At 36.9% G+C, this 16,716-nt stretch overlaps 4 protein-coding genes across 8 annotated transcripts; 3 read left to right on the top strand and 1 right to left on the bottom strand.

The window, feature by feature from the left end:
* The first annotated feature begins 3,123 nt into the window (after window positions 1–3,123).
* LOC110850102 (putative zinc finger protein 66) lies at window positions 3,124–6,674 on the top strand. The gene is made up of 7 exons (XM_022097585.2): window positions 3,124–3,310; window positions 3,412–3,814; window positions 3,903–4,152; window positions 4,231–5,160; window positions 5,254–5,568; window positions 5,649–5,724; window positions 5,800–6,674. The coding sequence occupies exons 2-7, from the start codon at window positions 3,424–3,426 to the stop codon at window positions 6,316–6,318; spliced, it is 2,481 nt and encodes an 826-aa protein (XP_021953277.1). The 5' UTR covers window positions 3,124–3,310; window positions 3,412–3,423; the 3' UTR covers window positions 6,319–6,674.
* Window positions 6,675–7,602: 928 nt separating this feature from the next.
* LOC110850266 (platelet-derived growth factor receptor beta) lies at window positions 7,603–11,250 on the top strand. The gene is made up of 10 exons (XM_022097721.2): window positions 7,603–7,844; window positions 8,218–8,359; window positions 8,446–8,531; window positions 8,608–9,265; window positions 9,369–9,426; window positions 9,725–9,893; window positions 9,974–10,096; window positions 10,223–10,239; window positions 10,311–10,508; window positions 10,938–11,250. The coding sequence occupies exons 1-10, from the start codon at window positions 7,743–7,745 to the stop codon at window positions 11,038–11,040; spliced, it is 1,656 nt and encodes a 551-aa protein (XP_021953413.2). The 5' UTR covers window positions 7,603–7,742; the 3' UTR covers window positions 11,041–11,250.
* Window positions 11,251–11,850: 600 nt separating this feature from the next.
* On the top strand, window positions 11,851–13,670 carry LOC118435965. 2 transcript variants are annotated; one of them, XR_004835083.1, is made up of 3 exons: window positions 11,851–12,103; window positions 12,202–12,605; window positions 12,660–13,670. XR_004835083.1 is itself a non-coding variant. In XM_035852538.1 (2 exons), exons 1-2 carry the CDS (start codon window positions 12,242–12,244, stop codon window positions 13,052–13,054), a joined length of 759 nt encoding a protein of 252 aa, XP_035708431.1. In that variant the 5' UTR covers window positions 12,089–12,241; the 3' UTR covers window positions 13,055–13,670. The 2 variants fall into 2 exon arrangements, 1 of the variants encoding a protein (XP_035708431.1); XM_035852538.1 differs by having other exon boundaries at window positions 12,089–12,605.
* A 47-nt stretch (window positions 13,671–13,717) lies between these two features.
* Window positions 13,718–15,979, bottom strand: LOC110850237. 4 transcript variants are annotated; one of them, XR_004835082.1, is made up of 5 exons: window positions 15,899–15,979; window positions 15,356–15,825; window positions 14,981–15,287; window positions 14,793–14,919; window positions 13,718–14,312 (listed from the first exon to the last, which is right to left on the bottom strand). XR_004835082.1 is itself a non-coding variant. In XM_035852536.1 (4 exons), exons 2-4 carry the CDS (start codon window positions 15,469–15,471, stop codon window positions 13,850–13,852), a joined length of 888 nt encoding a protein of 295 aa, XP_035708429.1. In that variant the 5' UTR covers window positions 15,472–15,825; window positions 15,899–15,979; the 3' UTR covers window positions 13,718–13,849. The 4 variants fall into 4 exon arrangements, 3 of the variants coding, with proteins under 3 accessions (XP_035708429.1, XP_021953393.2, XP_035708430.1); XM_035852536.1 differs by having other exon boundaries at window positions 14,793–15,101; XM_022097701.2 differs by having other exon boundaries at window positions 14,793–15,191.
* Between the last annotated feature and the right edge of the window lie 737 nt (window positions 15,980–16,716).

A 16,716-nucleotide genomic window follows, 5' to 3' on the forward strand; every position in this document is an offset into this window, starting at 1 on the left:
AAATGCAATTTTAAGGGCTTTCAGCAGGGGTAAAGCATTTTTTATTAAAACGACGGAATTCAATAGAAATCGGAGTCAAAGTGAGAAATTCGCAAATCGAGTTTTTCACAACTACAAAATTGACACGTGAACTGACTCGAACATGATGTGACAGTACTTCAACGCGGAAAGCTGTCACAAAACGGCATCCTACCTTTATATTTCGAAGTATGTGGATGCCAAAAAGTTCAATTTTTAAAAATTTCCAGGCGACCTCTTTTTATAGCCACCCATCAAAACTCGAATAACATAGAAACAATTTTAAGCACTAACTGTTCCACGTAAATTCGTGGCGCTGCTCGGGTACTGCTAATTTCAAAATGTTTGTTCCGCAACATCAAGGTTCATAAACTGAGCATTACGAAAAAAAATTAAAGTCTCCCAAAGGGCGTTAACAACCAAAAAAGCAGAGTGCAAAAATATCATAAAAAAAAGTGTCGATAAATGTTATTAAAAATTATCGATATTTATGACGGGAATTACGGCAAAGTTGATCTCTCAAAGAAACCGGGATTGAAATTTTTTACTCCGCCAACCCCACGGATGTGGAATATCAACGTGAATATGAAGTGAAAACAAAATTCCTTGTGAAATTCCGAGTTTGGCTGAGGCCGGACAGTTTTGGGGACATTTCGCCACCTTATATTTGAAAAGGTACCATAAATACATAAGTTAACAAAAACGAATTTTTGAAGCGGTCACAGCTTTGGACAAGGAAACTGCATAACCTGAATGAAATTTTATTTTTGCCGGACCTCCCAACCTGCCATTGCGCTAAAGTTTGTATCGCGCACTTACGGGCTGAAGGAATCGATTTTGTCCTTTAAAAAGACAACCCCTCAAATGCCTCTCAATTGTGACCAATCGAAAAGTTTTAAGCTTTTTTGCAAAACTATATACTCTAACCTAAACCGCAATGCGGAATAGGTTAGAGTATTCAAATGCTAGCGGTAAAAAATCAGCAAGACCATTTGAAAAGCGAGTGAAAATCGCAAATTCGAGGGTTGTTACGGAAATTCAAATTGGAGGGCTAGAAGGGGATGTGACCAATCCTCCGCGACAAAAACTGGTTGGTATGATTACCACCTACCCTGCACCGAAGACTGTATAGAAATATTCCAACCAGGTCGAACTCCACAGGTCACGGATCATTGTCTAACTTTCCATGAGACACGGTATAGTACTCGAAATTTAAAATTTCTATGTAAAACTATTCACTATTTGTCTTATGATGCACTTATTTATGTAGATATGTAATTTGTGCCAACTTGACTTGTGTAAACAAAACTCCACCGCATACTAAAAGAACATAGATAAACGTTTTGAGCTGATCCAAGGACAAAAGTATTTGCAAAAAATTATAAAAATTAACGGTTAGAATATTTCGTTCTTTTAATTTCAGCTTGATGTATTTGGGCGTAAAAATTTTTACCATGTATTTGCATGACATAGTGCTTAAAAATTCCTAGTTCGTAAATTGATAAACAATAAGTATTACATAATACTTATTATGTATCGTAGAAATAGAATTCTATTTCTACGATACATAATTAAGTATTTACTTTGCTGTGCGAGCTACATACATATTCAAACCATATCCTCAATTCCATATATTTATATATATGTAGGTATATATATAGATATATACCATTATGTAAATTATGGAAACTAATAAAACAAAAAGGTTAACCCACCCTGACATTAATTAATTAAATTGAAGCTTATTTCTCAAACGTTTCCAATATCTATATAAGCCATTTTATCTTCTCCAGAGAAGATTTGTTCTTTGTACAATATTTTGAAAAATTATTACAGTTTTTTGTTTACAATCATCGCAGAGAGTTGTCTACTTTATTCATGTATTTGTTTCATCAAGTTTTGTAAAGTATGAACTTAATGAACTATGCCATTTTTTGAGACAAATAGTGCGTTAATGCGGATGATAGTTTATGTGCATATGTATTTATTCTAACCTGCGAATTTTTGATGATACAAGAACGCCACGTTGTATTGTTCCATGATTTTATCGCTACAAAACACAAGCTCCAAAGAACCACAAGTCGACGTCGCAATGACAAACGCTACCCCAAGCATATGAATTGTTAAGCGAAGAAAGGCAAGCGGATGATCACTATGCAGACTGATGGGAAAACGTGCAACGATAAAGACATGATGACACAGAAATATTGCAGTGTTGATGTAAAATTTTGCCAAAGATTTCTTCCGTACTAGGAATTTCTCCTGTTTTCCAGCCTCCCAAGGAATGCAGTAAAAGTACGATGATATTTTCAGCAGCTTGCGGAACATTTGTTGGGAAAAGTTGGAAATCATGTTTGTAAATGTCAGAGAAATGCAGAAAGGAGAAGACTATAGTTAAGGACTGGACGACACAAGTAAATGTATATACTTAATACATACTTCTATCTTCCAATCAATAGTAAAGGGGCGGTTGGAATGAAAATGTCTGATTCGATAAGTGGGTTAAAAAATTTGCATACTTTAGTATTGATGAAAAAAGTTATCTAGGCTGAAAATTAGGTACTTATGTAAGTTATACAATGAGTAGGGAACAAATTAAACCATTTATGAATATTTAGGTAAGTGAAAGAAATGTATTACATTTTTAATCAGAATTTTCATTTTATTTTTGGCCTAAAAGTCAAATACAATAGGAACTAAATAAATATGTGATAAATTGAGATGGAAAATGCAGGCGAAAAATGGCCTTCGTTGCAATAGCAGTGGTTATCAGTCTGACCTTTGAAAATGAAAACCTGTAGTTACAAGTCACTTCGATGAAATATTATTTCCTGAATATTCCTTACGTATGTATATGCATTTCAATACTAATTTTAAATTTATCGTAATCCCCCCTCCTCCTCTAACCTGGAAAATACATGTTCCGAATATGTAGTTGTTTCCAATTGACAATCGCATATTTCCATATAATTGAAAGTTCTCCACAATTTTTGTTTTCAATCTGTGAATACAAAATATTCCATGCAAACATTTCATTCATGAACAAAGAACAAGATTTACTCGACTCCGCCACCAACCAATGAAAGGCAGAAAGTTGGAGCGAAAAATGTTCCAATTTTCACTTCCGCAAGTTGTGCAGCACAATTGCACAAACACATTCATCATTTAACATTTAATTAATTTAGAACTTTAATTCCATTAACTTTACTTGCAAACTTCAATTCCACGCAATTCTCAGTTATTGTAAGCCATAGTAAACTTAGAGGTCCTTATGTCCCCACGAAATTAACAGGTGAGAATTAAGTACTCTCTATCTAACTGATGGTCTAAACTTGATTATAGATCTTGCAAATTTGTTTCTTAAATTTAAAATGGTTAATTATTGTATTTCAGGGCGATCATATCATGCCTGATTCAATTTGCTTGCTGTGTCTAAAGCTCGTCGACGACAATTCTCACTCGTCGCGAACCAAATTGACTAATTTGAAAAATAAAAATAAGCCGAGAAAGATACGAATTTTGGACTTGTACGAATTGTTTCGTCCGTATTTGTCCCAGCAGAATGCTAACAATAAGAAGTATGAAGAACACGAGATCTGCTCTCTTTGTTCAGGATGTTCTTTGTGGACTCAAGAGGCGGAGGAAATTCGAGACCAGATTTCTAACTTGGAGGCTCGCCTTCGTGATAAAGTGGATTCGATTAAGACCACAATTTTGGACTCTGACGTAAAAACTGGTGGAATTATAGAGGACGGAGAATTTGACAGAATTTTATCGATTAGAAATTCCTTCTTGGGTATGTCGCTCACACTTTTCACTTTTGTCATATCATAATAAGTAATTTCCTATCTCAGTTTGTTTGCATTTGCAATTTACCAATTTAGACGGGAAGCAATCCAACAATGTTCCGGTGGAGAATTTTCTAGTTAAGGAGGAACGCGAAGAGAGTGACAATGACTTCTTGGATGATGGCAGCCCGTTTTCTCCCCCAGCGGATCACCAACATAAAGTAGAACAAGCGAACTCTTCTGATCCAGAGTCCAGTTTTTGTATTATGCCAGATCTTATTCTCACAAGGGTTCGTGTCCCAAAAAGAGAATCTCCTCCTGCTTCTCCACCTTCGTCGCCAGACAGGTTTAGAATATTTTAATCAACATATAGTTATTTCCTACTAAATAATTTTCTTAATTTGCGTATATCAATTACATACAGCTCGTCAAGATATAGAACTTCCGTTCTCAGGAAAACTAGTACAAGATTAGAATACAAACCACCACCTCGTCGTCGCTCGGCGCGATCCACAAAATCTACGCAAAATCTGAAGGACTTTTTCGAAGATAAGGAAGACTCTGATGACGACGAGGACCTTAAATATACAGTACGAGCCCCTGCACGACCCCCAATACGAGGCAAGAAACGAAAACCACTCGTCAATAATAAAGATACCGCCAACAAAGAAGAACTTGACACAAATAAAGACGACGACTCTGATCCAGATTGTGCAAATACACGAAGCGGTCGTCGTCTAAAGCGGTCTGCAAAGTCTAAAATGTCGAAAGACGTGAAGGAATTCTTCGAGACGAAGGAATCCTCGGATGACGACGAACCCGACGATGTTGATAAAGATTTTCGCAACTTTGCCTCCAAGAATACGAGAAATATTCGCACCCCGTGGAAATGCACAATATGTAACTTCTTTTGGTCCTCGGAGGAGACCCTCAACAACCATTTGTCGCGTAAGAAACCGTGTCCTCTCTGTCCCTTTTTCTACTGCTCCACCGCTGTTCAAAACGCCCATGCGAAAGAAGCCCATGATACGTCGAGGCCATATAATTGTCCGTATTGTGAAAAGGCATGCTTTCGAAGACAAAACGCCCTCGATTCACACTTGTACATGAAACACGAAACTGGTGAGAAGATCTACCAGTGTCCCCAGTGCGAGAAAAAGTTCAGCCTAGAGTACAACTACCAGCGGCACGTCAAACTTCACAAGGTCGAGGAGACAAGACCATTTCTTTGTGAGGTGTGCGATTCTCGATTCTCCACCCTCGAGATTTTCGACAAACATAAAAAAACTCATGTAGATTCGCACCACTGTGATGTGTGTGACTACAAGTGCATTTCGCGAGCAGGATTAATTAGGTAATGAAGTTATGTATGCAAATTCGTTAAATTATATATGTTAATTTACCACATTAAATTATATTGTTAAATTTACATGTTTAAATTTTCCAGACACAAACGCCTCCACACCGGTGAGCGACCATACAAATGCCCCCACTGTCGGGAAGCCTTCATCGATGCGGCCACCAGACAAGGACACATTTTCCGCGTGCATGAGACCCGACCGTTACTTCAATGTCATATCTGCCCAAAACTTGTCGCTACACCGGCCTCGCTTAAGGCACATTTAGATCGACACGCAGGCAAAGTACATGTTAAAAAGGACGTTCCTTGTACATCATGTGACGCCAAGTTCAAAACAATCTACACCATGAAGGCCCACCGGGTCAAGGAGCATGGAGACGTACCCTTAATTTGTGACGAGTGGTACATAGTTTACATGCACACGAATATTCCTACCTTATAAATAAATTTTTATGATTTTTGATGTCCTTATTTATTTCTAGTGGGGGCACCTACCCTTCCATGCACGCGTTGAAAAATCATCAACGCTCCCACGGAGAAAAACTGTTCAAATGTGATGTAAGGAAGTTACCATTATTGACACAAATTCAAAAACACCGTGTATTACCTAACTGTACTTCTTTTTTTGGTTAGATTTGCGATACAGCGTTCATCTCAAAGTCTGCTCTCGCTAGTCACGCCTTCACCCACACGGACCTACGCAAATATGCTTGCCCCACCTGTGGAAACAGGTACCGAAAAAGAGGTACTCTCTCTATCCACATGATCAGGATTCATAACACGGACTACGAGAAGGAGACCCCGAACAAATGTGGAACCTGTGGGAAGTGCTTCCCCACCAAGGCTTTGTTGCGTTGGCACATCCGTCAACTTCATACTGGAGACGGACCCAAGTACACGTGCACACATTGTGGAGCTGGGTATGCAGACAGCACGATGCTTACGTGGCATATAAGAGGTCACCACCGCATTATGGTGGGTGGTTTGAGGAAGCACAGCAAGACGTGGAAGGTCAGCAAACCTAAAAAGAAGACGGATTTAGGACCATCATCTGCTAGTGTGGGTGGAGGTGGGACTGATAATAATTTAATGGGATCCGTGATAGTGGACGGATTGGCAGTCTGGGGAGTCGATATCAATATGTTTGGTTAGTATTTTCTTTAATTGTAAGTACTGCCTCGGTGAAATCAATTTACTTTGTAAGTAAAAGTGAGGAGAAATTTTTATAGATGAGATTATTCGAACTTTAATCTATCTGTTTGGTGTAAAATGGTAAAGTAGTTGTATTTAAAAGTTTTAAATTAAAATAGAGCAAAATAATTTACCTACATATTTCTTAATGTCCCTAACATTGTTGACATGGATGTATCGTTGTTACTATAAGTTTAACGTTAATAGTCTGGATGATCCTCTACCTTGTAATTAGAATGACTTTGTTTTACGCTATGCTTTTGTTATCCGGCGTTTAAAATTCCATATTAAATAAGTTTACGTCCAAAAACATTAATTCCGGAGTTTTACTCATGTACTTATGTTCATTTCATGAGTTCTACGAACTCCACTTACATAACTACGTATTCCTACATAAGTAAGTATACAACTGTCTGTACATACGGTGAAATGTCACCTCATTTGCATAATCTCACTTTTTAGTGAGTTTTTCACTATGGTTTTTCACCTTAAAAATAATAATTATGCCGTAATCAAACAGTTTTGTCCATAAATTATGCACCATAATCCTATATGTTTATTTTTAGTGCAAATTTTACATAAAACTGATATGTATGCAATAATCTCGAAACGCGTTAATTTATAAAACCCTAGTCTTGTAAAACATAAAATTACACAAGGCTTAACCTTATCATTATTGATCAAAGCCTTATGAATTTTTGCATTGTGGTCCTCAAGTTGCTGAAAAAATACATGTACGAACATTAAATTCCATGTTCCTCCATTTATTGAATATGTTTCATTATTTTTTCGGAAATTGAATATATAAATACTGATTTATTAATACCTTTGATGAGATCATTGTCATGATCATGGCAATAATTGATAAAATCAGCCCATATTTTTATAACTTCTGTATGCGCAGAGACAATTTCTTCGTATTGCAAATCAATAAATCATCCCATATTTTTTTACGACTGCTGATCAAATGTGTACTTGATCAACCGACTTGTGAATATGACGCCTGTCGGTTATCCTGTGATTGATCTATTGACGCAGAAATTAGTGACAAATACATATACATAAATATACGTTGATTATCGTTATATCCAAAAACGGGGAGATAACAAAACAAGGTTAAACACAGATTAAGTATGTATATACATGATTTGTAAACGACAAATGTAGTGATTCACTCCAATCCAAGTTTAATACTTACATACAAACAGGTGCATTGTGCAGTTGACTTTTGACTTTGGATATTGGTTAAGGTTGGAGATCATTATTATTACCCAGATTATATAATAGTCGCGTTACTTGATACTCAATTCAATTAAGACTTTGCCTGCATTGTGATAACTTAAATTAAGTAAATAAGTAGTTTTCATTCCGTGCTTTACGAAAGAATGACGAGAAGAACGAACAGGTATCCGTCGTGGTGCCCGGTCAAGCCGTGTTGTGGCATCTTTCTTCAAGGAGCCATTAAAGCTTTGGCCATCATAAATGTGGTATGAAAAATTTATAATGCAGACTTTGCACAGTCAGAGCCGATAATTAAGTGCTTACTTACTTTCGAAAAGCAGCAAGGTGATGGGTTTCAAGCCCATGTATGTATGTGATATAAGTTGTATCGTTATTAAGACCAGTAGGTCAAGGTCACCTTGTTGGTGGTCAAGTTCATGGTTCAAAATTTCTAGAATCACTAATTCTCGGGTCGTGGATCGGGGTAAAAATTGTTTTAGTAATCGCGCAGAAAATACATAATAAATATGTAAATCTATTACATAATTTATCATTTATCAACCTGCGTCCCCGCATGAAAACCATAAATTTGTTTTTGTTATTAAATTTCGGAGAAATTACATTTTGAAATTATTTCAGGGAAGTAACTTGCTCCTGGCGTTGCTACTTTCGTCGCGTATTGTCGCTGTGTCGCCATATTACTGGGATACTGCAAATAGTGGAAACGTTAATACGGACCAGATCACAAATGACCAGTCTTTGCTGACTCAAACTCGTTTTGGTGCGATGTTCATTGATACTTATAATTACATAAATTACACTATTTCTATAGCTGTGATTCGACCAGTTTAGTATTTGTATTTGCAGTGACGTGCACATTTTGGGGATATTCTTACTTTTTCATGTTCACGAACTGCGTCTACTCCAAATTCCTGTACAACATGGCAACCAAGGTTATCCGTTTGATCGCATCTTTGAGAAAATCAGCGACTTTAGGCTAAATCCAATTAATGTTTCGTATGATTTCAGAGAAACCGGGCACAACTAAGGATCTGGCTGATAACCACAATTCCATCATATTTCATTTGGCTCACCCTCTACTGCGTAGAAGCCGTTTGGCTTGCAATGTCCGGGTTCTACTCACCAGTCACTTACTTAGACATTTACACCAATATGGCAATCTGGTCGTTTATCATTTACAAAGTTTACGCCTTCTGGATCGTTGCTTGTTTCTATATGGAGCTGAAATCCTGCGGAGTTTTGAACCGGGCATTACGGGAGTTGTCGGATAATGAGGTTGAAGAATTTTTCAAGGGCGCCAGTACCGCGAGGGGAGGCATCGTCCTAGTTGACGAGGAGGATGATGCTGAAGCGCCAGATTCGCCATCGTCAGATTTTACGAGTCGCCCCTACAAGCCTGACTTTGAAATAACGCCAGATCGAATTGTGCTCGAAGAGAATTTTCCGCTCGGAAAAGGAGCGTTCGGAACCGTTTTGAAGGCCACTTTAAAGAATAAGGACAACCCTGAAATTACTGATGTAGTCGCAGTAAAGACAGTAAACTCTGAAAATTGTGATGAGATCTGCTTCAGAGCATTGTTAATAGAAGTAAAGATTCTCAGCTATATTGGGAAGCATGAAAACGTTGTAAATCTAATTGGAGCTTGCACCGGAAATTTGAAACAAAGTAAGTAGATGTGTGTACTGGTATTATAATATACTTTCTGAGATCAATTAAGACTAACTTAGGAATATTAAAATAAGTACAAAGTTAGACTTTTAATTTTCAGGAAATATATACGTCGTCGTCGAGTTCTGTCCGTATGGCTGTGTCATGAATTATCTTAGGTAGGGATTTATATTACCATGTTATGTCAATTTTTTTGTATAAATGTCACAGCGTTGATATACATGAGAGACTTTATGACTAATACGGCGGTCAATTATGATTTGTGCATTAAAAGATGACCAAATTTTGTATGGGTTGCTATGGAAAAAATACTGTTTATGCACAGTTGATTTAACCCAAGTCAGTGCCCGCTTCTATTTTTTGTTAGAAGGCTTCACTACAAATATTCGTAAATATTCGTAATCGTCCAAAATTTACCAATACACAGATATTTTGATTATTTTGATTTATTCTCAGGGCTAATCGGGGAATATTTATCGATTGTGTCGACCCAATTAAAATCCTCGAAATGAAAAACCTTTGCCCTTATGTGTCCACTGCTGGGGTTGGAGGTCCAACGGTACTCGACTTGATCAAGTGGTCAAAGCAGACCGCAGATGGGATGCAGTTCATTTCCAGCAGAAAAGTATTACACAATTCTTTAGAATATGTAAATCCACTCTCTTGACATTTGTTTTAGTTTCTATTACTTATAAATATTTCTAGGTAATTCACGGTGACTTGGCGGCTAGAAATGTCTTACTGACTGCTAACCTTGACGTTAAAATCGCAGATTTCGGGCTCAGCAGACAACTCTACAAGTACACGACTTACGTCAAAAACAGCGACGTAAGCAATACTCTTTTCTAAGGGTTGTTGTCACATGCGACGTGATAGATTTTAATTGAGGGATGAATAGCTTCTATATTCGTTTCACATGTGCTTAATTTTATTAATATTTACCTATTTATCTAGGAGCCTCTCCCGTGGAGGTATTGTACTCACATTTTATGCGCTTTAATTAGCATATTACTAAGACTAAATAATAAACGTAACTCCAAAGGTGGATGGCTCTAGAAAGTTTGGTCCATCTCAACTTTTCTACACAGTCGGACGTTTGGGCGTATGGGGTCACGCTTTGGGAGTACTTCACCTGTGGTGGGACACCATTCGCGCTCGAGACCTTCTCGCAGGATTTCGTTCAGCTCCTTAAAACTGGCCAACTCACCCTCCCACAACCGCCATATGCATCGAACGAAATGTAAATAATTCAATATTTTGACATTTTGTACGCGACGCTTACATTAAATCTGATGCTACGTATGTGCAAAATATTCACCAGAAATTGAACATTTTTAATGATGCAATTCACGTCAGTCTTCATAAGTCGGTAACCATGAAAAACTTTTTTTCGAAGCTTGCGAAGATCTCAAAGGCAATTTTTGCTTACGAACTTACAAAACCTTGCGAGTAAAAGGTAAAAGTTTTTGGTTTGTATAGTAAGCAAGCTGATCTTCGTAAGTTTACGTGGTTACCTACTTACCAAGGTAATAGTTTTGAAAAATAGTGAGCAAAATGTTTTGCAAAAAATGTATGCATAAATAAATAGTTCATTTCACAGATTGAAATGCATACTGCATTGTGACAAAAATTTTACAATATTTATTATTTTTGGTATAATTTTTTTTAGATATGAATTGATGACCAAATGCTGGCAACTGGATCCAAACTTGAGGCCTACATTTGAAGAATTGAAAATCTTTTTTATGAAATTAATTTCTAAACCAGTGTGAAGTCCATAATATAGTTAGACGTATAAATTTCCGTTGATCTCCTAAATTAAATATCTACATGTACATATATATATGAAAAACTATATGCACATACTTACATGTGCATACAGGTCATGTATGTATTTACCATGTAGATTCCACATATGTTTGTATCATGTATTATGTGTAAAATAAAGATGAAAAAGAATGCGTATGTAATTATTGGATACTTTTTATTGCATCACCGTCACAAGCGAAATATCGGAAAGGTCTATCCTGTCCGTCATCCCACACCATTTCCAACAAAATATCATTTTCCTTCAAAAGGGGGTCAAACCCTTTCAACATTTGTCTCCTGGCGTTGTGTCAAACATGTAAATACATATGCTTATAACTTATTTATATAGCACAGGAATACAAAAAACAGTGCAATCATCACAAAGCATTGTTGCAGACATTGGGAGAATCAGAGGTTCGGATTACTTACATAAATACGTATCTGTAAAGGTCATCAATACCAACGAGTTATATATATAATAGTTCATATGTAAATGTCAATAATAATGATTGTGTATACAGGCAAGCTTTAACCAGTTTTAAGCACTATGTATAAACCAAAATAAGTATGTATGATCGATTTGAGGGGGGTAGACATCAAGATATCCTATCCCATGTTAATTCAAATGGGCCACCCCTGTGAGGACGAGGTCGAAATTCCTAGAAAATCGATGACAGGTTTATGTAACCTATATAATTACATTACGTAAGCACTGGGTCTTCTATGTTTACAACTGTTTGAATGTGACACATTTTGCATTGGACATGCAAAAATTTAAACTAGGTTCAAAATTGACGTAACTTTTAAGTTATGAAACTCGATATCCTTTTAATTAAAGTTTTTCCCCAAAACATTCTACTCAACTACGGAAATTTAGAATAAACTTGACCACCACTGGATGATTTCAGTTCCAATTATCCAATCATATAGGTTTTTAAAAACCCTGGAGCCATGCCCTAATTAACCTGACATTCGCTATGGAATTACAATCAAGTTATCGCAAATAGTTGCGTTTTCCATCGAAAAGTAAGTCATTTAATTGGGTCTTTATATGCAATCCCAAAAATTCCTAAGGTCATGGTTAGTGCGTTCTAAATTTGAATAATTCACATCATCCTTCACAGTGTCGAATTCTACCTGCACCTGGGAAACATTCACAGAAAAATGATCTCCAAAACAACCCAAAGCCTGACTAAACTGCTGCTACGGATGTCTTCTTTACTATCCTGCGTTCCGTGGGAGGATGGCGGTGGGGCTGACAAAGTCATGTTAGTTGGGCGAAAATCTTTGTTGAAATTTTACTTCAATTCATCCGTTTTCATTGCGTACAATATATACGTCGTTTTTCAATTCCCCGCCACTTGCAAGGAGAAACACAGTCTAGCCTTCCTGCGTGGTATCATGCACTTTATAGGAGTGTCGGTAATTGTACTATCCTCATTGGTGGGTTGCATACAATTTATGCTGTCAGGAGACGAAATAATGGGGCAATTTAACGATGCGTTTTCGTACCATCAAAGTTTTGCAGGTGAGAAAATCGTTTAAATTTACATACATAAATTAACTTTTGATTTTTTTGCAGCCCAGTTTTGCAGAAGAGATATCTTGAAAAGTGGAGGATTTAATTGCGGATTCGAACCATGGATGAAAATGTTTATCTATGGATCACCGATTACATCTTTGGTCGGGTTGCCAATTTTTGCAATGCGCATCCCCGATCTTAAAGTATTTCTCAGTTCGATGTTTTTATCTTATCTGAATAGTGGTGGTTTTTTAGCGAATTTGCTCTTTCTTGTCTTGACTGGTGTACATACTTGGATTTACACTTGTGCCGTGGTAATGATCATAAACTCGAGTATGTTGTTGATTCCGCAATTATGTCAAATGAGCGTGGTCCTGCGAGAAATCAGGTACTTATACAAATCTGTTAAAAAATCCGTCACTGGTTTGCATATTTTTATACATTCGCGAAATTAAGCATTATTGTTTGGAAGCATTAGATTTTGCCAAAATTGACACTGTAAGATTTATGCAAATAAGGTGATATTCAAAATGTAATGCACAATTATGAAACTTATTTTTTTAAAGATTTTTAAAATTAATTTATCATACTACTTTCAGACCTGGAAATGTATCTTCAAAATTGACAATTTCAGCCACCCGTAAGCCAGAAAATGCTCTCAAGACGCTTCGAGTCATCCAATTGTTGCAACAAAGGTTAAACAATTTAACCAAAGGGAACACAATTCCAACCACGTTCACAATTAACGTAATTATGGTAGTGTGCTGTAATTGCACCATTATTATAATGACACATCTGACCAGCTTCGATATCGTGACTTTTCTCGTCACAAAAATCCTAGTCGCGGCGACTTCATTATTTTGTACGATATTCTTAATTACTGCTTCTAACATTAGTGCCAAAATTCTGACGGAATACACTCGAGCAACGCGATTGTGGAAGAATCAACGGATTTCTGCACATTTGAAAAAGATGCTGAAGTCGGCAAGACCAAGTGGGGTGAAAATATCGAAATTCTTTACGGTTCAGCGGATAACAACGGTGCAGATTGTAATGGCAATTTTGAGATATACGGGAAGGCTTTTGATATTTTTTAAGAAAAATGGTGCAAACCATGGTTAAGGGAAGTTTGGACTACTTTATTTATTGCTTATATTACATGAAAATAAGTAAGCATTTTTGTACACAGCACCAGATTAATAAAGGATTCTTAACAGTAATTAGCAAAGCTTAGATTTCCCAATACTGGATCAATTTTTCAACGCGAGTAAGAAACTAATCGTCCTCTCGATGATGGCCGCATTATAATTGCACTGTGTCTCCATATCCACTGGGAACCATCTAAAGTCAAACATTCCCATGTACAGCAAAATGGACCTCATTGCCCCCACCCTTCGCCCAATTTCTGGCATCGTCCCACTAGCCACAAGTTTATAGTCGTTCCTCCAGCGACGCAACATTTCCCGCGAAATCAATTCCACTTGAGCGACATATTTCCACACCACGTTCACCACGCACACCATAATTCCGGAAAAAAGGGGGGCCAATATGTACACGTGGATGGGGTATAATTCGTACATTGTTATGGTCATGACGTTGCACATAACGATGACAAGAAAACTTCCTCCCAAGACGAGCAGGATTCCTAATGCTAGTCCAGATTCGCTCTCGGATATTAAAATGACTAGTCGGTTGTACTGGATGACCAATCGCCTACAAAAAGATGGATGCATGCAATTTCGAATTTTTGTTCAGGAATTTTTATCATGGTTTGGTATAGTTAAGTTAACGATTTCGGTTGTTTTAAAAATCATACTATTAAACAGCCAATATTAACAGTCTGAAAAAAATTTGAAAGGTTTCCTAGCAAATTATTTTGTACTAAATATTTTCTAAAAACCAAATAACGCCTTACAAAATTTTCCAAGTATTAATTGCGACTACTAATATCGTGGGTTGGATTTCTGCTTTATTCCCCGAAAACGGGGGGAAGAAAATCTCGGAAAAGTCTCACCACCCGTAAAAAACAGACCCACCCTAAAAATCCTCAAAAATTCCCGGAAACGTTCAAAACTGCAGATCAAAGATCAAAAATTTCCTCCTCGCTTTCCCGGCAAACGCGTTTGCACGTTTGCATCACAAATCTAACTACGACTACATAATATTGGCTGAACAGTAGAATCAAAAATTTACATTTGATCCACACCCCTCCATCCGACACGTGCCCCTCGCCGTTGCTCGGAATCCATGAGATGGATAACTTCTCGACACGTCCAGACGGCCATGATGATCATGTAGCCCATTCCAAGGAGAACCTGACCTATCACGATGCCCGCCATGGTGAGAAGCACAAGAGACACAAGCCGAATCCCATATCTTACCAGGGTGGGCAAGAGGTGAAGGGGCAACCAGTGCAGGGCAAAATGGATGGGGTCTATCTCATGGTACATGGCAAACAGTGCCAGGGCTGGAGACATGTAGACAGCGAATAGCGGGGTCACTCTGAGAAGGTGAAAGGTAATGATGAGCCCTTTTGTTTCCTATCAGCGGGGACATTGTGAATTGTACCCCGTCGAGTTTTTTGTCGGTGCACTAAAAAAGATGATAAATTATTGTTCGTTCAAAAAAAACCATGGACAAAAAATTCTTAAAGCTTATCTGGCAGAGTTGCTTTAATACTTCTTGTCTCTATTTTTTTGAACGAACAGTAAATTATGTAGTAGTTTGTATCTAAATAATTTAGAATCTAAACTGACCTTGAGGTTGCCAGTACTTCTCTAGCGAGATAATCCCATTGAGCAGATTTGTACTCCTTGTTCTTATATGATAAGAGATTCCTGCCACGAGAACGGTAAATCCAGAGGCAAGGCATACCACGCAGACTGATGCAATTTGCAATGGTGAAACGAAATGTTCCTCCTTGACGAATGGGAAATGGCCAAGTTGAAAAGTACGGAGGAGGATGTAACCAACCTGAAGAAGTTTTGGACTCAAGGAGCACACTCCGATTAGAATACCACAGGAAAATATATATCCAGATAAGCCTCTCAGATTCTTAAAAGCGTGAAATCTTTGGTTTTTTACATCAAAAGTGATTGGCAGCGGGGGCAAATGTTTGTAAACTTTGCAGTAAAACTCGACTATTTCAAACATTAATTGACCCATTTTACTTATATAAATGGGTCTTTTAATATAGGCCAAAGATTGTAATCTGTTGTTGTGATGCCTAGAATTGAAATGTTTGTCTTTATGATGATACCAAGGACAAAATAAAATATTTAAACGTAACGAAGGGTTACCTAAGATTATGCATGTAGTTTACTTATATTCGAGTTCAAATTGACTGGACTTGCTCAATCTTACATACACTATTTATGTACTACTAGTCATATTTATAAAGCATATTTATTATTTGAGTATAAACAAAATGCATACATACATATGCAGGTATGTATGTAAATACATGCATATGTGGATATGTACATACGTAAATATGTATTATGTTGCCAAAGGTTATTATTAAGAAAGTATTTATTCATGAATGTCAACAGGATTTGAAATGTCGGCCTCTCCCAGTGAGTAAGATGGAAGGGACCAATTGCTTTAAAATAAAATACAATAGCAATCAAATACTTCGAGTATTGCGCAATGTATTTATATAATAAATTGACAAATATCGAGTTTAATACTTTCGTGATTGAGTATTTTGTTATGAAAATGGTTCAATACGATCCCTTCGCGATTATTGTGTACTACATAAATGCCATGCTTACATAAGTAGTCGAGTTTACTTCAAGTAAGTAATCACTCATAACGGGGGGAGTGCTTATATTCATACAAAGTTGCATATTAGTAATATAAAAATTTGTCTGGTTTGTGAACAATTATGAAAGATATTTTATAACGATTTGAAACATTCAAAATTATCATTAGGAAATAACATTCGATTTTAAACATAATATTCATAGAGTATTCTAGTATATACATACACAAATATATTCATTTCGGAATTGCTAAGCAAATCAATGGCTACTTGCATACACCTTAACACAATCTCATTGTTACTGATGGTCAAAAATTGAAAAGTGACTCCATGGACTTAATAACAAGTAAATAG

The sequence above is a fragment of the Folsomia candida genome, unplaced genomic scaffold (assembly GCF_002217175.1).
Source record: "Folsomia candida strain VU population unplaced genomic scaffold, ASM221717v1 Fcan01_Sc005, whole genome shotgun sequence".
NCBI lineage: Eukaryota > Metazoa > Arthropoda > Collembola > Entomobryomorpha > Isotomidae > Folsomia > Folsomia candida.